The sequence below is a fragment of the Trachypithecus francoisi genome, unplaced genomic scaffold (assembly GCF_009764315.1).
Source record: "Trachypithecus francoisi isolate TF-2019V2 unplaced genomic scaffold, Tfra_2.0 Lachesis_group1, whole genome shotgun sequence".
In the NCBI taxonomy this organism is placed as follows: Eukaryota; Metazoa; Chordata; class Mammalia; order Primates; family Cercopithecidae; genus Trachypithecus; species Trachypithecus francoisi.
In genome coordinates this window covers 140,204,185-140,224,126 of record NW_022681454.1, presented here as the reverse complement: position 1 = coordinate 140,224,126, position 19,942 = coordinate 140,204,185, and the positions used below count along the sequence as shown (strand labels likewise).

Genomic DNA, 19,942 nt, shown 5'->3' with positions numbered 1-19,942 from the left:
GTGACTCATTCTCATATGCTCAAGATTAAACAGAGCACTGAATCTAGGATCAGGAAAGAATTTTTTCCTCAGGGGAAGAAAGGGGTGTGGGATTTCCAAATGTGCACTACAGTAGGATCATCTGTGTGGATCAGGTGAGCAAATCCCACATAATTAACTTCCTATTACTGTGAAGGAGCAAACACAGGTGAGGCACACGCCTTCCTGAAAGGTGTTTGCATAAAGCCCCTTCTGTTGTTTCCAATGCTGCTGAGATTGAACAGAGAAGCAGGAGAGATTGGGCTGGCACAACAATCTGAATACTTAACCTACTGTGCCATACACTTAAAAATGATTAAGATGATCAAGTTTATGTTATGTGTTGTTTTGTTTTAATTACAATTGAAAATAAAAATTAAAAAGGCAGCAATTGGGATGAACTGCTGCATGAGACAGCTAAAAGGCTCTGGAAATGTGCAAGGGTTTGAATGCTGGAAATCACAGCAACCCACTAAAGATGGAGGTGGATATAGAAATGGTAATGAGAACAGCTCTGGCCTGGGCATCAGGAAGCATGTTCTAGTCTTATCTCTGCATGCTGAAACCAGCTGGCCTTGGACTCAGGGTATTTCCTAGGCCTAAATTAAGAATAGAAAGAGTAAAAAATGTTTTTTTTCTTTCATTAAGAAAAATTAGCCTTTATCCTCTTTTGAGTCATGTTCTTCTTGAGGTATTTCAATAGAAATCTGGAAGAAAATCTATTCTGCTTTGGAAGTATATGGTTTAGAAAAACAACAGATCCTGTTTGAAAACAAACAGATGTTTTCAAGGCTAGCACTTAGTTGAAGGATGAAAAATATTTCAATATCTCTGTTTCAATTTCACTTAGTAAAAGCATGGGTTTCTCAACATATAACTAATTCTCCAACTTGGAGCAAAGTACATTTGCTAAAAAACTTAGTGTGCATAAAAGCTACTATAAGAGTATCTTTTAGATATTTAAGAATCACTGGCATAAGTAGGTAGATATTAAAGATTTGGAAATCTCTGGGTATTAAAAATTATAACTTAAAGAAATAATGAATACCAATATACTAGACATTTTAAGTAAATCTATGCACATTTTCTACTCAAATATAAGTAAACAAAAATATTACAAGGTCAAATATATATTATAGTTTAATGATAAATCTTCTACACCAAGTTTTTTTAAAAGAAACACTTCCCTTTAGTAACTTAGGCAAAGGGCAATAAATCTGCTTACCTAATATTTTATAACCGTTTTTTTCTCTACACGTTAAACTCAAAATGAAAACTTTAAGTTAAAATACTTCCACCGGGCCGGGCGCGGTGGCTCAAGCCTGTAATCCCAGCACTTTGGGAGGCCGAGACGGGTGGATCAAAAGGTCAGGAGATCGAGACCATCCTGGCGAACACAGTGAAACCCCGTCTCTACTAAAAATACAAAAAACTAGCCGGGCGAGGTGGCGGGCCCCTGTAGTCCCAGCTACTTGGGAGGCTGAGGCAGGAGAATGGCGGGAACCCAGGAGGCGGAGCTTGCAGTGAGCTGAGATCCGGCCACTGCACTCCAGCCTGGGCGACAGAGCAAGACTCCGCCTCAAAAAAAAAAAAAAAAAAAAAAATACTTCCACTGAAATTTTATGTGATTTCTTAATGTTGCATTTTGATAGCTATTTAATGTTATGCTTCTAAGAGCATTTACACTTGTTTTCAGAAAATATAAATATTCACTGGAAACACCCACCACTATGTTAAACAGTATATGAGTTAGAATAAATCACAAGGAAGAAAAAAATCTGAAAAGTTAGGAATACTAAGAGGCTCATAAAAAGGAGATACACCAAGATATACCAAATATATGATTTTAAAAACAAAAGAAAGCAAGAAAATAAGGTCACCTGAAATGAAGACAGCAAGTCCTAAGCCCAGTCTTCAAAGTGCAGGGTAGAAGACACAGGAGTCTAGCCTTTCTTGATTGCCAGAGTAAATGGAAGAAGCTGGTTTTGGGTCTCCACCAGCATACAGCAACAACCCTTCTATTCACTTCAGAGCAAAGTGATCTACTAACTACACTTACTTGGACTCTTAGTGCAATGAGAGGGTGTGGTAGACACTTCACACAATAACAATAATGATCCTCAACACTTACAATGCAGGTATGAAGATTCTATAAAATCTTGTGAGCAGATGGCAGGGAGAGAACATGAAAGATGGTAAAAAGGATTAGCAAGCTAGTTAATACACTATAGTGGTGAAAGTTCTAAAGTACAATCTGGGTTTCCAGAGCATGTATATGGAAAAGTGAACACTAATACAGAGATAATTAGAATAAAGAAAGAATGATTTAACAAATGCTGGTGATACTCATCACTTTATAATTATCTTCCAAAATTCTTTTTTTTTTTTTTTCGGTCAGGATCTCTCTCCAAGGTTACTGAATCAAACTATAAAGTTCCCCTATGGAAATAATATGTCAAAAAAAAAAAAGGAATAGCTGTCCAGAAGCAGAGCACATTCAATAGGTAGCTGGAAATCAAGTACTTTATTCCTCTGCTAGGATTAAGTAACCATTCCCAGCTGGTCCACTTCTTGACCAATTTTCTAAAGTGGAGTCAGTCTGTCTCTCTTGCGCCTTCTCTAACGTGGGCTTTAAAATCAAAGTTTAGGTTAAAAGAGATAGATTAGAAAATATACATTTAACACGCACATACACAAACACAGAGCTGGAAAGCAAGAGAGCTTCCTCAGTCAAGTAGGCCCACTTTTGTTGTTCTTTTACACATCAACCACATCTCAACTAACCAAAAATTAGGGCAAAACAGACATGTGTTATAAAAACAATGGGAAAGAATATTAGAAATGTGAACTAGTCCAGGAAATCCAGACTATACTTTAATAATATGCTTTCAGATCCAATAACCAGAATAACCAGAACTTCTGGTGAACAGCTAATCCTCCTTCATCTCTCTTCATCTTTAAGCCATTCATAAACTCTTGATTCAGGAATGCACATTCTTCTTTAAACAGACACCTACAAAATACTTTCTTTGATTTAATCATGTCTTTTGAGTTTCTCAGCAACAGGTACTTTCTCATATTCTAACCTTTCTAAAAATTCCTTTTCACTTTTGTCATCCTCTAAATATGTCCTCTTTGAAGGACAGTTTGATCTCGTTCACTGCCAGAAAAAACTAAACACTTATCTTTTTAAGTAGCACAGCATACTCACTCCCTTCATCTCACAGAAGAGAGATTAAAGTTACTCCCTCAGTTTTGGTTCTTGCTTTCCTATTCCACTCTTTATAAGTATTTACTTCTATTGGATTTTCTTTCTTGTCTCTTTTTCCCTCTGTGCCCAACTCAGGATTTCTCCAAGAGTAACCTAAGGACCATCTACATCAGAATCAGCAGGGGTTCAAGTTAGAAACTGCAGTTTTCTGGACCTCTACCCAAACTTAATAAAAATATTAGAAGGAGGGTAGAGCCCAAGAATCTTCACTTTAGAAGTTACCCAGTGATTGTTATGCACACTGAAGTTTAAGGACCACTGACTGCTCTAGACCCTTGTTTTTTCCCAACCAAATGACACAAGGACTCTGCCAAGCTATAAGTATCTTAGGATCATCTGAAAAGAGAGAACACCTTAACAGTTCTCTCTTTGCATTCCTTCTATTTGCCTTCCTTCTAAAATACACATGGAAGAGGAAAGAAAGCTTGCAGAGTGGGCTGAATATGAGACATCAGCATAAATGCAGACTTGTCAGCCCTGCTCTGTGGCTGCTGCCAATTACAGTAGCCAGACCTGAAAGAGGACTTGATTACATGTAATTTATAAAAAGTAAACAAGCTGGGTGGCTTGTGAACAATGAATGGTGATATTGCAGCCAAGAGGTAAGAAAATGCATGAAAAAATGACTCAGCATCCCCCTACCAGACAACAATCGGCTGTACTCTAAGCTAGGAGAGCAAAGGAAAAAATGAGTGTCTTGGTAATGATTTAAATGACAACAGATCCTTGGAGAGAGAATTTGCTTATCACCTAAACCCTCTAGTGATCAAAGGCTCAGCCATCTCAATGACTGTTTTTCTCAAACATTATTTTGGTCAGAAATATAAATGCTTGCTTCCGGTGCTATGACACAATCCAACTGGAAACACAGGGAAATATACTAAATGAATATTTAATGATGTCTCTTAATAAAGAGACAAGAAAGAAAATCCAATAGAAGTAAACACTTACAAAGAGTGGAATAGGAAAGCAAGAACCAAAACTGAGAGTAACTTTCACCTCTTTTCCGTGAGATGAAGGGAGTATGCTGTGCTGCTTAAAAATTGCATAATACTAAAAGAACCAAGCTTTATGAACCCCTCTACATGAGGATTTCTCCACTTCAGCACACTAATATTTTGAGCCAGATAAATCTGTGCAACACAGCGTGTTTAGTAGCATCCCTGCTTCTTCCCACTAGATACCAGAAGCATTCCTCCCCCTAGCTGTAGCAACCAAACTGTCTCCAGAAATTGTTAAATTGATATGGAAGTGCTGGGAAGGAAAGAGCGTGGTCCCTTTAAATGATATGGACGGGAGGAAGGCGTGGTCCCTGACTAGGGATCCACCCCTACGATCCTAGGTGAGGCCTGGCACTCCAGCCTTGGCGCCCGAAGGTCGCCTTTCCCAAGACCACCGTGGCCGGCCATGCCCCCATCTGTGTCTATAAAAACCTCCCCCTCCAGAGACCCTAGGAACAGGCGGCTGGAGGTCCTGACGAAGACGTTCGCGGGAGAAGACACAAGCGGCTGGTCGTCCAGCGAGCACACCGTGTAAGAGCACCCGCAGGCAAGCTGACCATGGACCGGCCGAACAACTCAGAGTATGGCCGGAGACGCTGGAGAAGAGTCAGGCGGCTGAGTGGCCCCACTCCAGGAGAAAACCATCTCCCTTCTGGCTCCCCCATCTGCTGAGAGCTACTTCTACTCAATAAAACCTTGCACTCATTCTCCAGCTCCACGTGTGATCCAATTCTTCTGGTACACCAAGGCAAGAAACCCTGGGATACAGAAATCCCTCTGTCCTTGTGATAAGGAAGGGGGTCTAACTGAGCTGGTTAACACACGTTGTCTATAGAGGGCAAACTAAAAGAGCACCCCGTAACACACGCCCACTGGGGCTTCAGTTGTAAACTTTCACCCCTAGACACTGCGGTGGGGTCAGAGCCCCTCAGCCTGCTTGTCTGTATGCTCCCCTAGAGGTTTCAGCAGTGGGGCCCTGAAGAAGTGAGCACATCCCCATTGCATGCCCTGAGAGGGGGACAAGGGAACCTTTCCTGTTTCAAAATGTCCCGTGGAGGGGGTCAAAATCACCTACCCATGTCTACTAAAAACTGCCGTACACAGAAACATCGTGAAGAAATGTGCATATTAAACAGCTCATAGAACACATTTTTTACATAATCAAATTTTGCTCCTAAATACATATTTTTAAATATATTTTATATAAATATATATATATACATATATTTTTCCATTACCAGGGACTAAAATACAAAGGCTTTTTTTTTTTTTGAGACAGGGTTTCACTCTTGTTGCCCTGGCTGGGGTGCAATGGCACGATCTCGGCTCACCGCAACCTCCGCCTCCCGGGTTCAAGAGATTCTCCTGCCTCAGCCTCCCAAATAGCTAGAATTACAGGCATGCACCACCACACCTGACTAATTTCTGTATTATTAGTAGAGACAGGGTTTCACCATGTTGGCCAGGCTGGTCTCTATCTCCCCACCTCAGATAATACAGCCGCCCCACCTCCCAAAGTGCTGGGATTACAGGGGTGAGCCACCATGCCCAGCCTAAAACACAAAGTGTTAAGAGTGTTTGCCACATGACAAAATAACTGAGTAACTCCTCCCTTTTCTTAGTCCCAATCAATCAGTTAATATATGCTGTCAACTTTTATCTTAAAAGTATTTCTGGGCCGGGCGCGGTGGCTCAAGCCTGTAATCCCAGCACTTTGGGAGGCCGAGACGGGCGGATCACGAGGTCAGGAGATCGAGACCATCCTGGCTAACACGGTGAAACCCCGTCTCTACTAAAAAAATACAAAAAATTAGCCGGGCGAGATGGCGGGCGCCTGTAGTCCCAGCTACTCGGGAGGCTGAGGCGAGAGAATGGCGTAAACCCGGGAGGCGGAGCTTGCAGTGAGCTGAGATCCGGCCACTGCACTCCAGCCTGGGCGACAGAGCGAGACTCCGTCTCAAAAAAAAAAAAAAAAAGTATTTCTGTTCATTTAACAGGGCCAACATATCCATCAGACAGAAGGCACAGTGCTTGGGGCCCACGATACTTTTAGGAGCACACAAAAAGTGTCTTAATATTTCCTTTTAAAAATCAAAATAAAAAATGAAAAATAACTACTCCAGGTTAGAATATATTCATCTTTATACTGACATAGTTGCAAAATACAATTTTTAATTTTTTTAACCTAGGGAGGGGGGGGACCTATGAAGGCACATGTACCTGGGGCTCACAAAAGTCACAACATGGCCCCACCATGGGAGGGGAAATAAGCAAGTAAACAAGCAAATATCAAGTGTGGCAAGTGCTATGCTATGAGAATAACAGAGCGTGACAGGAGGACAAAACAGATGCTCCCAGCACAATATGTCTGTGTGTACATGTGGCAGTGGTGGTGGAGTTCAGAAAAGGCTCCCAAAGTTAGCCTGGTTGTGAGACAGAAAAGAGAGGGTCAAGGACTCCTGGAGGAGAGGAGAGCATGTGCAAAGGCCCAGAGAGAGAGCGATCTCAGAGCTGATCTGGACCATGAAAGTTCAGTACAGCTGAAGGGGAGAGACTGAGTGGAGAAGGGAGCAACAAACACTACTGGATGGATGTGCTGCTGCCACATAAAGGGCCATGCAAGCCAAAGGAAGAGGCAGAGGCACTCCGAAGAGCAAAAGAACGCCGCAGAACAGCTTCGAGCTATGGAATGGCATTATCAGATTGGTATTTCAGAAAAGTCATTCCGGCTGCCTTGACAAGACAGTTAGGAGGGGACCAAGAGGAGGCAGAGAGCAGCAACTGCAACTGGCTATTGCAGCAATCCAGAAGAAAGGCAAAGATCGCTTAGGCAAGAGTGGCCAATAAATCGAGATACTTGGGAGGTAAAACTGACAGGGTTTGGTCATTGGGTGTGGAGAATGAGAGAGAGAGAAAAGTAAAAGAAAATCTGGCTAAGCCACTGTACGAGGAACAGCCAAGAAGACCAGGTTTAAGGGAAAGGATGATAAGATCTGCTGTGGGCATTCTGACTCTGAGTTGCTGTGGGCTATATAAGCAGTTTTGGATTTAAACCGTTAGATCCATAGATCTATGGAATGAGAATTGGGCTGAGAAAGAGTACTGAAATTATCAACATATAATTCAGGACATTTAACTAGGTGTTAAGAGCCATACATGAGATTTAAAGGTCAGAAAACATCCAAGATTATAATAATGTTTGTGTCTAAGTTGGTAAGAATTCTTATGGTAACTGAGAGCCTCACATTTTCAAAGGAGTTCACGATCTCACAACAGATGAAGAACCAACTAAGAGGAAAAGAGGAGACCAACCAGGGCTAGCACTGGAACCCTCAAGAACTCCAACACTTAGGAACATCAGAGACTGGTGTTTAAATAAGGGTGATGGAAAAAGGACCCAGCTGTATTCCATTATGAAATGAACAGCAGGTGGAAAAAAAGGGATAACCAAATGTAAACAGCAATGCAAGAGTCTGGCTGGGAAAAGGAGAAACAGAAATCAGATCTTATTCCAGCTTCATCTTTGAAAATTGAATCCATCTTTTAAGGTCCTGGTGAAACGGCTCTTGCCACTTTCATTAAGCCTTCACAGAGTACCTGAATTAACCTATCTTTGCTGGATTCTTCTACCAGAATGTCTCACACATCACTGATCATTATGTAATTTGTAGAACTAAATGCAACCTGTGTCCCCTAGCAGCACACAGCTCTCAAAGGTGAAAACAGTGTTCACTTGGTCCTCTTCTTGTGCATTCTTCACAGTGCCCGGTTCATGTGAGCATTCACTCTGACAGTAAGGATTTTATCTGGGAGGTGAGAGATGGGCCCTGACAGAACAACTGGTTGAGTAGTATGACTTTGGACTAATCAATTCATCTCCCTTAGGCTTATTTTCATTCCCCATAAAAGGAGTGGGTTGGGTTCTTTTGGGTGGAGAAGGAGATATGTGTAATTAGCAAAAAGTTTCAATATAGCTATTGTTTTTATAATGCAAATCATAGAAAATAAAACTGGATTAAAAGCCAAAGGACACTCAAACAATACATGAGAGAGGAGTGGGTTAGAAAAGGTTAAGAAACATTGGACAAGAGAATTTACAATTTTAGGCTCAAAATTCTACATTTGATCGTGCTGTTTAACAGCATGTGCAAGGCACTGCACTATATATCTGAGACAGAGAAGAAATGCCATCTCTGTCCTCTGGAAATTAATATCCTATTACAAACACCAAAGAATGATAAGTGAAGCCATAATTTTCACAAATTCCTGTGTATACACCTTTTTCTCTGTATACTGTGGGTCACTATGAAAATCAACTAGAAAAATTTATTAGGCTTGCTTTTCCCATTTGAAACATTCAGCATTTATAAATTTGTCTCTCAACTATTTGACTGCTTAAAGGAATAGAAAGAAAAATAATACCGTTCAATAGCGCCAGTTTAATTGTGTGCCTTTTTCTTTGGAGGTAAATGACCTACATACCCAGCAAAGATTACTCAGAAGGCTTTGGTTTTATGTAACAGCATCACTAGGAACAAAGTACCTTCCCAAATATTTTACATTCTTAGGAGTTCAATATTTCCTTTTACCTTTTCTCAATACTTCAAACATGTAAACCTGAAACTGTCAAGAACATGTAAAGTAAATACTCCTACATAACTGTGGGGTCAATTATAACTTTGCCAGAGGGTAGAGGGTTCACAAAATATCCCCCTAGCTGAATGAGGTAATCGTTCCTCATCAAGCTCTACACAACAGCACTGGAATTCAAAACGCCGAAGGTAGCTTTTACCTAGTATCTCTCTTACAAAAGTCAAAGATTAAAGCACTTCTCTCTCGATAATCAAAGAGTCATCGTCCCTCCACCAGCACCTTAGTCTTGGCAACTCCAACTCTGGCCACAGCAGTGATGGGAATGTGCTAAGGACTGGAGCTGGGAAGGCACACAGGCAGGTAATTCTTTCATCAGGTAGTCATCTCAGGGAGGAGTTCTGCCAGTCAGAAAGTGGCCTAACCACATTTCCCAATACAGCAGTAACTAAAAGCTGCATTTCAGGAGAGAAAAACAATCTACATGCTGGGTGGAACATTATTATTTCTCTTCTTGATTACTACATAAGAGTGACACAAATTAACACTCTCTTTTTAGAGAAAAGGTGAAAGAATGTGTGTGTAAAGATTGGGACACAAATATTTTGTGATCTTGATATCTAGGCTTATATCACAGAGAAGTAGAAATGAATAGGAAAAGAGTGGGTAGGGAATTATGGCACAGAGTGCTTTTACCTTCCTCTCATTTAAAGAAAGTTAGCAAATAAAATGTTATGGCAACTGGCTGGCTAATGCATTAAATACAACAATAAAAACTACAACAATGAGGCAGAAGATCACTTGGGGCCAGGAGTTCGAGACCAGCCTGGGGAATGTAGAGAGACCCTGTCTCTATTTCCTATTTAAAACAAACACTACAACAAAATGAGTTGAGTTCTTCCCATGCTTATGTCCAGGACTTCATTTCACAAAAGCAAATATGAAACTTGCTTAACTTAAATTGCATTTACCTGCTTATTTCACATTTAAATAGCTAAATATCTCTAGTCAATAATGGTAAATAACTTAACCAAGCAACATAAAAGTAAGTTATAAAACCTTGGTATTATTTGACATTTTGCCCCTCTTCTGACAGGAGGATGGCCTCCTCTCACGTTTCTCTTGAAATGTGAAATGGAATTTTGATGCTTTCCCCTACGTGCAGTAGTCTTAAGTACGTATAAAACTGTTTTCGAAATAAATTTAAGCTACATGAGTCAAACCAAAAGAAAATAAATAAAAAAGGAAAAGGAAAAACAATCAACAGGATAGTTAAAGCAAAGTTTAATATTTGTCTTCCTAAAAAAAGAAAGGCTTAATATTTTTTACATTGAAATGTTTGGACTCTTGGTATATTGTTTTTAATTCATGGGACAATGTGGCCATTTGTTTTTTTCCCCTTAGGACATTGTTTTTTGAACACATAACTTAAAAGAACTGCCTAGGCCAAGTATGAATTCAAAGTAAAAAGCTGGGAGAAAAGAAAACCACCATCAGAAAAACACTTGGTAAATGTGGCATTCTTTTGAGTATATAAAAATAAAAGAAAACTCAGTTTAGAAAGATGATAAACATTACTGAAACACACTAAGAGGTGAGGAAAGAACGATTAAATGGTAGAAAAAAGTTAACTCACATTTCTCCTTCTAGAAGTTCTATTCCTTTATAACTTATATCCTCCACGTGCAGTTTGCATATAGTAGCTCTGCTAAAAACAACCACATGGAAAATTTTTGTTCCAGATAACACTGCAGGACAGGGCTTGGCAGCTACAAGTTGTAATCAGAATGCTTCAAGAGCTAATGTAACAGAGATAACAACCAAACATGCATTACAGTGCATAGTCTTAATTCTTTTTAAAAACGGCTGGGAGAAGGTCAGAAGCTCTTAGGTTATAGTGTACTTTATTCAGCAATGAGAACTTTTAAACTAGGGAGAACTTTGCTCCATGAATAAGTGAATTGCTTAAAAGAGAAATGATTCTTTTTTCCAGTTAGGGCATTCTTCTATTATTTAAGATGCTCAAACATACAAGTCTAGAATGAGCAAAAATTTCCAGTTAATAAAAATGACTTTCCCCAGCAATTCTACTGGCCTAAATTGTCATCTACAATTGACTGAGGCTCCTATAGCCATCCCACTGGCAACGGAAGAGCCTAGTTATTTAATAAAGATGGAAATCCACAGTACAATGGGCCACTTTTTGCCAGGGGTAATATAAAAAAGAAAGAATGCTAATTTTATGGGTGTTATACCCCAAGAGGGGAGAATAAAGAGACCTGTGACCTGATAAGTGTTCTGTATTAGTTGGCAGACTGAGATAAAAGGAGTCACAGAAAGATCGTGACTTCAATCCAAGTTCAAATGGCAAATTCAGATGGAGCTCTAACTTGGTGGAAATTAAGCACCATGTTGATGCGAGGAATGTGAAATGAGAGAAACCCCTCCATCCACAGTGAGAGGGGGTTTCATGTGATCCGTTGGTGTTATTCTCTCCCCCCTCAACACAAGCTGGCACTCACACAGCTGGGCTAAGATGGCTTCCAAAGTCCAAAATAAGACGCTAGCCCAAGGCAGCCCTGGCCCTGCTGCTGGAACTCAGAAGCAAATGAATCAAAGGCTCTTTTATTCTCCCTCCCACCAGAACATGCTCCCTCTCTGTTGTAAACTAACTGCTTGCCAGAATGAATTACTTAGCTTAAAACAGACATAAAGAAATCTTAAACAACTCATGTCCCTTGGAATTTTAATAAGTTCAGGTGACCAAACAAGTTGTTTTGTTCGTTTCTAGTTTGATGCAGAAAATTCAGTTGTGCTCAGGAGCCCATGAGGAACAATAGATCTTAGCAGAAACAAAAACTTCTCAAACTAGAAGATACAACTGACAGCCACACTCCACACATGAAACTGGGGTGTTGGGAAGCAGTTTTTTTCATGAGGACATCTAAACTCAACACAAATGTTTGTTCTTCCTTTAAAACCAGCCCTCCCTTAAGATTCTGCTGTTGCTGCCGGCAGTACACCAGCTCTTACAAGAGCAAAGTGTAAAATTCATTTGCAGAGTCTTCCCTGGCATCTCCCACCCCTCCATCCCCTGTTCTCACTCTAAACTCTTAGGTAATAGTACTTCATTTGGCAACTAATCATATATGGCCGTATAACATATCTCCTATAAAATGACTGACAGCTTGTCTTCACAAACAGATCAGAAACTCCTTAAGGGCAGGGAGTGGGCCTTTCCTTCCTTGCATTCCACACATGGCACATAACAAAAGCTCCTGCGATACTTGTTTATTATTCAGTCAACAGGCATCTGTTGAGCTCCTACTCTGAGCCAGGCATTGCACAGGGGCTCAAGACACAGAACCCAGCCCAGGAGCACAGCAGCCAAAGGCCCTGCACACAGGTCTGCCTTTAGTTAAAAACCAAGAGTCCCCAAAGAATACTGCTTAAGCAGTCACTAAACTATTTAAGATAAATAATAAAGATTTCCCCAAAAGGATGATGTCCCCCAAAAATTTATGTTGTAGCTTATTGAAGAGCTCCCCATTTGTCCCTTCCACCCAAGAAAATGTCTAAGAGGAATGCTAAACTGCAACAGAGCTTCTGCTGAAGATCTATAGCTCTTCCCTCACCCATTTTACAGATAAGGAAACTGAGGATCAGAATGGTCAAATGCTTCTGTGGGTGAGTAGTGGGAAAGCCAAGTAGAATTGGGGTCCTCACTCAGTTTGAGTTTCCTTCCACTATAGCAAAACATCCCCAGTAAAAGCATCAGTGGTTGCATCAAATTACATTTTAAAACAAAATTCTTCAGAAGTAAAGTAGTAGCCCACCTACTACAATGCTCCTTCTGGCTGTCAGTATCTGTAAGAAAATTAGGAGTGCTGAGTACCTAATACATGTTTTCAATCTATCACCTCTGGCCAGGCACGGTGGCTCACGCCTGTAATCCCAGCACTATGGGAGGCCAAGGCGGGCGGATCACCTGAGGTCAGGAGTTCGAGACCAGTCTGGCCAACATGGTGAAACCCCATCTCTACTGAAAATACAAAAAGAAAATTAGCCGGGCGTGGTGGTGGGAGCCTGTAATCCCAGCTACTTGGGAGATTGAGGCAGGAGAATCAGTTGAATCCGGGAGACAGAGGTTGCAGTAAGCCATGAGCCAAGATCATGCCATTGCACTCCAGCCTGGACAAGAGCGAAACTCCGTCTCAAAAAAAAGAAAAAAAAAAAAAGAATCTATCACCTCTGAAACTTTCTCAGTCTGCAAATTATCAATAGCTTATCTGCATATTTTTATGTTAAGTCCAAGATATGGAATTTTACTTACTCTCAAAAAATGCTGTGTGTTTTACTCCTTACATTTTTAAGCAGATTATGGCAAAATACACTGAAATAACCAGTCACTTGTCAAACAGATTATCCAACTATAACTCTTGCCATCTTTTGTTCCAAGATGATCTCTTAAAAAAAATTTTTAAAGAGCCAGCAGAATTCTCTACCCTCCAAACTAATGCACCTTCCTAACAGCAATTTGGAATCTCAAAAGGTAGCAGTCAGATTTAGAGATTCAGCAAGTTTCACATGGACAGTTTTGCACTTATCATTAAGCCCAGGCACAACAAATGAACTATCATTAACTATCGTAAAGGCTTAATGTAATTGCAAGTTGATGATCTCTGTTAATAGAAAAAACGTTCTTGCTACACTTTAAAAGGTAAAAACACCGGGAATCTGAATTATGTTTACTAACATGAGGATGGCAAGAACAAATTTCCTTCAATAGAATAATTATGCTTATTCAGTCACTGTAAGCAGAAACATCAGAATCCATTGATTGCTAGTGGTAACTGCCAAAAAGGTGTAGGAAGAGCTTCTAGACATGACAGTCCTCTTTGTTGTAGTGACACTACAGAGCAGGGCTTTCATGCTTAGCACAGGTCCTGGGTTGTCCTTGAACCAAGGAGATGCTGACACTTGGCCTGCCCATGCCCCCCTCCTCCATGTCAGATGTCAGGTGCCCACCCAGTAGGAGAGGCTATTTCTGTTTCTAGGCCCATTTCCAGAACCAGGGGTGTGTTTTCGAAGTCCAGACAAGAGTTGTCCTGTTAATTGACAGCTGCAGAGCAGACGGAGAGCCCACGCTGGGTACAGATTACCCACCTAAGAACTGGCTGGGGCCTTGCTCCCAGGCTGACTGTGAGCTAACAGGCCACCTTGCTCTGGCCTCAGAAGCAGGTTCTCCTGCTGAGATTGTGCACCTGCCCAATGCTGACAGCTGGGCTATGGAGGAGCCCAAACTTAGCGTTCAGGCTTCAGGCAAGGAAGCCCCCCCTGTAGAGCTAGCTGCGGTAGCCAGCTGTCTTGAAATAATACTTTGTTTACAGACTTGCATCTTGTTTCAGCTAAAATTTCAGGTTCTGATGAAAATTCCACCATTATTTCTTTAAATAATTCTTTAAAAATCTGAGCACCATTGTTGAGTGCATACTACCAAGACTTTACTTGTTTTCTGTAACCCTAGTGACAGTAATCTGTTTATGATTCCATCAGATCCTTAACAGAGTAAAAAAGCAGCTGTTTAATATATAACACAGGATGAAAACTGCAACACCACAGTAGCAGCCCTGAAAATAAGCATTAAAAATTTTCACCTACATTTTAAGTAGATTTTAAAAACTTCCAGGAGAATGAAACACATGCAAGAAGAAAGAACCCTTTTGTGAATATAGAAAAAATTAAAAAGAGAAGGAAAAGCTGGGGAATCTGCTGACTACTCTTGACTTTCATTTTCTTTTGTGTCACTCTTTAGAAAATTCAAGAAAAGCTTACACATCAGACTAACACACTAGTGTGTAAAAAACCAATCCTGCTTGAGTTGACTATGAAACAGTAAACATAAAACGGAGTTGTAAATGGAATACATTGGGGGCCATATATGAGATGGCTTTAAAGATAAAATTAAAACAATTTAAGGCCAGGTGTGGTGGTTCATGCCTGTACTCACAGCACTTTGGGAGGCTGAGGCGGGTGGATCACCTGAGGTCAGGGGTTTGAGACCAGCCTGGCTAGCATGGCGAAATCCCATCTCTACTAAAAATACAAACATTAGGTGGGCGTGGTGGTACATGCCTGTAATCCCAGCTGCTGGGGAGGCTGAGGCAGGAGAACTGTTTGAATCTGGGAGGTGGAGGTTGCAGTGAGCCAAGATCGTGTCACTGCACTCCAGCCTGGGTGACAGAGCAAGACTCCATCTCAAAAAAAAAAAATTAATTAAAAAAAAAAACAATTTTTTTGTCACTTAAAAGCCCTTATGAATCATCTTAATCAGTGTTCAGACTACCATAAATGCTGTAAACAGTGAGATAATTGTCAAAGTCCCATGGGCCAAATATTCCAAACAGAATCATGATGCTCAAACTCCCTGAAGTCTCATTTAATAATTATAGTACCAAGAATTCAAGATACCTTTTCATAGCGAATCCATTCATTACAAATCATTATCCAGAAACATTTTGCCTACTGGGTGGCCAACAATGTTTACTTTATCCAGAAAAATAAACATTCTACATGAAAAAAATAAGCATAGGAAATGCATGTATACATGCCTGTATCTTTGATGGTCAAAGCTACTTTAGCAAAAACCACCTAAACTGGACACCAATGCCAAAAGATCAATAATCTGGGAATGTCAGAATCTTCTGGGCCACCAACCTGACAGCTAAAATAAAAGCCTTATTTAACCTAACAGTTAAATAAGCCTTATTTAACCTAACAGTTAAATAAGCCTTATTTAACTCATTATACTCCATGCTGGTTTCCTCTATTCTGACAGCCACCCTGTCCACTGTCTTCCCAGACTATCTCCATCTACTTTATTCATGGGTAAAGAAAACACCAGTGCTACACCAGGCAAAGAAAATTCTAGTTTCCCCCAAGCTGTTAGGCATATTCATCCTCCTGTGGAAAACACAATGTAGGCAGCCCACTGTCTCTCTCAAATGTTCCCATAGTTTCAGTCTACATTAAACTTGTTCCTCAGAACAGCCAGAAAATATCCATACCACTCAACTTAGACACACAGTCATATACCACTTTGCATTGTTGCCTTTTTCACATATGCTTGTCTCATGGTCCTAAAGACTCAAAGAGCTACTTAAAGGCAAAGACCAGGTCTTAACGTTTCCTTAGCATTGTGCACCTGATCCATAGCCCACCTCATTCTTGTATTCTCAACTAATACTCAGAGTCAGGAAAAGTTAAAATCTGAAAAGAACTTTATTTTGTTGTTGCTTGTTTTTGAGACGGAGTCTCACCCTGTCATCCAGGCTGCAGTGCAGTGGCACAAACTCTGCTCACTGCAACCTCCACCTCCCGGATTCAAGCATTTCTCCTGCCTCAGTCTCCTCAGTAGCTGGGATTACAGGCGCACACCACCACGCCCGGCTATTTTTTGTATTTTTAGTAGAGACAGGGTTTCGCCATGTTGGCCAGGCTGGTCTTCTTACCTCAGGTGATCCACCGGCCTCGGCCTCCCAAAGTGCTGGGATTACAGGTGTGAGCCTGAAGGACCTTTAGAGATAACCTAGTCTAAGCTCCACATTTGAAATGAACGAGGTGAGAGTCATTAACCTTTTACAGTCGAATCAATCAGGCAGATCTGGGATCAAATGCAGGACTGTTTTCTGTAAAACAGAGATGACATCTACCTCAGAAAACAGTTGTAATGATCAAATTATACTTTCCTTTTTGTTTGTTTTTCTTGTTAAGACATAATCTTTTTGGCTGATTTTTTTCCTGGTTAATAGTTCAACTGAATTCTAAGCCCAAGAGGCAGGGCTTTTTTCCTACTGTATTTTCTGACCTTATGGTTGGTGTCTAATACAGTGCCTGGCGTCTTTTGAGTTAGTCATGAATGAACCATGTGAAAGAATGAATTAAACCTATATTATCACTTTCTCGTTCAGCAAATGTCCTATTCTTTAGTTCCTCCAAGAATCTGTCTTTCCTAAATTGGGCCTTCTCAAAACAAATATATATATCTCCCTACCCCTTCCTCCCTTCCTTCTGTCTGTCTCACACACACACACACACACACACACACACCCCTTTCCCTTTAGAACAGCTGGAAAAAAAAAAACACTGCCTCCCTCATATTTTTGGAATAAAGTTAGCATTTTTACTAGGATATTCAGGAAAACTGATAGATGGACAGGATTTGGAGGTATTACACATCTCTGGAGAGCTTTCTTATGATTTGTGGCATCGAGTCCTTCAATAAAATTACTTGTCTATAATAAATTCTGGCAGAAAATAAATCAGAAATTCACTGGTGAGTTGTCAGTGAAGTTAAATACTTCACTCTGTTCTATATAAGCAAACAGTGACTAATAGGATTAACCTGAGCTCTAATACTGGGTGTAGATATTCTTCAACGACAAACGGGTTCCATTAGTACAGGCATTACATTTATATATTTAAACGGGCACAAAATTTGTTTTTGCAAACACTTTTACTAGAAAAATATTTGGTCCAGGTGTCAGGACAAAAGTGTGATTTCTTTCCTTTGCAAGGGGGCAGTAAAAAAACCACCAATGGGGAGGAAGAATAAGATCCCAGACCTCTGAAGAGGCCACAGGTTTCCACTAAAGCAAGGTTGATACTTTCAAGGAATATTTTTCGTAACAGCTTTAAAACGGTTTAACACATAGCATCTTGTATCAATTACACAAACACCATTAAAGTCACTCTGGTTCCCTGGGAAAGGACCGCAACTGAAATCCCTTCTGGCTTCAGCTGTCCCCTCCTGCCGAGTTTGACAGCACATCCAAGGCGCCCAAACACCAGCCACTAGGCTCCCCCCAGCGCCCTCCTCTCGCAGCAAACCGCCAAGGCTCCCGGGCCAAACTCCAAAGTCCCTCAATTCAAAACCGCGAAAATGTGAACCCTGCTAAGCAAACGGCAGGGCGCGTAATAACTTTTCTTTCTTTCCCCTTTGCGCGCATTCGATATGCTTGTCTCTACTACAGCCCGCTTCCCGCAACCCATCTCGAGGGGCGGAGGAGAGGGAGCGCCCACCAAAAAGAAAGGGCTAGTGAGCCCTAAAACCTCGGCGGTTTTCCCGATGCGGGAACTTTAGCACCCATCAGCCCAATAATCAGATGCAGGGATAAAGCAGGAAGAAGGCTCCTCTCTCCATCGCACCCCATCCTTCCTAAGGAAGAAGAAAAGCACGCAGCAGTTTAGCTGGAAGTCTAGGCCCTTTTATGGGGCGAGCAGGTCCGCAAAGCAGGCTGTCTGGAACCTGGAGGAAGAAAGTTGTCTGGCCAAGTGGATGCCTGGGGGTGAGGGAGTGCAAGGCACCCGGTCCCGAGCCCGCCAGGGGTAGGGGCCAAGGGGAAAGAGACCCGCATTCGTTTAAGAACCAACCCCGCGCTCGGCCAGCTGCAGCCGCCGGCGAGCCGACTGGGGAGGGGTGTGGACGCCGAGGCCCGCGGAGTGGTGCCCACAGCTGTACTTACATAACGCTTCAACTTTTTCTCCGGGGGGGACTTGCGGAGCCATCCGGAGCAGACCACTTCACCACCGCTCATGGTGCGCGCGTCTACGGCTCCGGGCCGGGCAGCTGAGGGGCGGCGGGCGCGCTCCCGACACAGCCGACGCCTGTCCAGCGCGCAGCGGCAAGAACCTAGCTCTCCTTGTCGCGCACCCCGGACGGACTGGGCGGACAGGCTCCACGGTGCGTGGGTTCCACGAGTTCGAGTCTCTCCTCTGCAGGCCCACGAACCTGAACAGAACGCGAGCCGGGGCCGCAGGCTCGCCGGCCTCCTTTCAGTGCGCCCGCCTCGCCTCCAGACGTGCTGTCTCGCCAGCTGCCTCAGCAGCGCTCGGACTCAGCGGGACTCTGCCCCGACTCGGAGCCGGAGCCTCGGTCCCTGGCGCTCCGCCCCCTAGGGACAAGACCTCCCCAGAGCGCTTTCCGAAGGAGACACAGTGCTGCTCACGCACACATACACACACACACACACACAATGCCCCGCGCGGTGCCCACTCTCGCTCGCCCGCCTTCGGTTTCGGTGCGCCCGGAGCGATCCTCCTTCCCTCTCCTCGGGGGAGGGTGGGTCACTTCGCGGCACTCGGGGAACGCCGAGGAAAGGGGAAGCCGCGAGCCGCCTACGGGCAGCGGGCGCGGGGCTGGTCCCGGGTCACAGAGGGAGCCGCAGGGTTGGCGGCGAAGCGAGGGGCGTCTCTGAGCGGCGGGCGCAGGGAGGTCGCAGGTCAAGCTGGAGGGTGGGTCCGCTCTGGTTGCCGCCGAAGAGGGCGGGGAGCGGCGGAGGAACTAGGCGCTTGGCGACTTGGCTCCTGGGAGGGATCTCGCTGTCCCGTCCTCTCGCGCTCCTCCCCCGCCGCCTCCCCCACCGCGGGGCGCGCGGCAGGTTCTGAGCGGCTCGGCTCCAGATCCAGATCCCGATCCCTCCCTCTCCCGGCCTCCGGGATCCCTCTTCCTCCCTTTCCTCCTCCCCTTCCCACGTTCAGGCCCGGCTCCGGTTTCTGCCCAGACTTTCTCTGAAACTCCGCCGGAGTGCTTCCAGCCAAAACAACAAGGGCTGGGGGAGGAGACGGACGAAGGGAGGGAGCAAGGGAGGGAGGGAGCGCGAGTCCGAGAGGCACCCTGGGATCTGTAGTTCGGAAAGCAGGAGCAGGGTCCTCCGCCGTCCGGCGGCCCCCAGTCCGCTCCTCGCCCGGGAAGACCGCAAAGGCCTCGGCTAGGGCGGAGGCACCGGGGCTCGGGCGTGGGGAGTACCGAGGGACGTTTGAATGTTCAGTCCGGGGCTTGCCATCTTGACTCAGCCCGGTGTCAGTTCGGAGCTTGTGCTGTGCCCGAGATCAGGAGTTTCGGGGGTTTTCTTTACTTGAGAGCATGAAAAACAAAACCGCCAGGAGACCACCATCCTGCCGGTCCCCGCCACGCGAGATTAAAGGACAGAACAAGAGGGCGCGGGCGCTACCAGCTTGGAGGGGAGGACAGATGGGAACCCTGGGCTGGTCTGGGCTGGTC

At 43.3% G+C, this 19,942-nt stretch overlaps 2 protein-coding genes across 5 annotated transcripts in view; one reads left to right on the top strand and one right to left on the bottom strand.

Annotated features, from left to right (window-relative positions):
• The window catches only part of GAB1 (GRB2 associated binding protein 1), a 132,649-nt gene extending 113,877 nt beyond the window's left edge, over positions 1 to 18,772 (bottom strand). For 3 of the 4 annotated variants that reach the window (XM_033215356.1, XM_033215358.1, XM_033215357.1), the window contains exon 1: positions 18,405 to 18,559. In XM_033215356.1, the coding sequence (XP_033071247.1) occupies positions 18,405 to 18,476 (72 nt within the window). In that variant the 5' untranslated portion in view covers positions 18,477 to 18,559. Of the gene's footprint in view, positions 1 to 18,404 lie in introns of all 4 variants that reach the window. The other variant, XM_033215359.1, reaches the window with a different exon arrangement.
• LOC117084953 lies at positions 18,512 to 19,453 on the top strand (the record flags this gene model as incomplete). The annotated part of the gene is made up of 1 exon (XM_033213339.1): positions 18,512 to 19,453. A coding segment is annotated over one exon (942 nt), but the record flags the coding sequence as incomplete, so codon positions are not given.
• Positions 19,454 to 19,942: the final 489 nt, after the last annotated feature.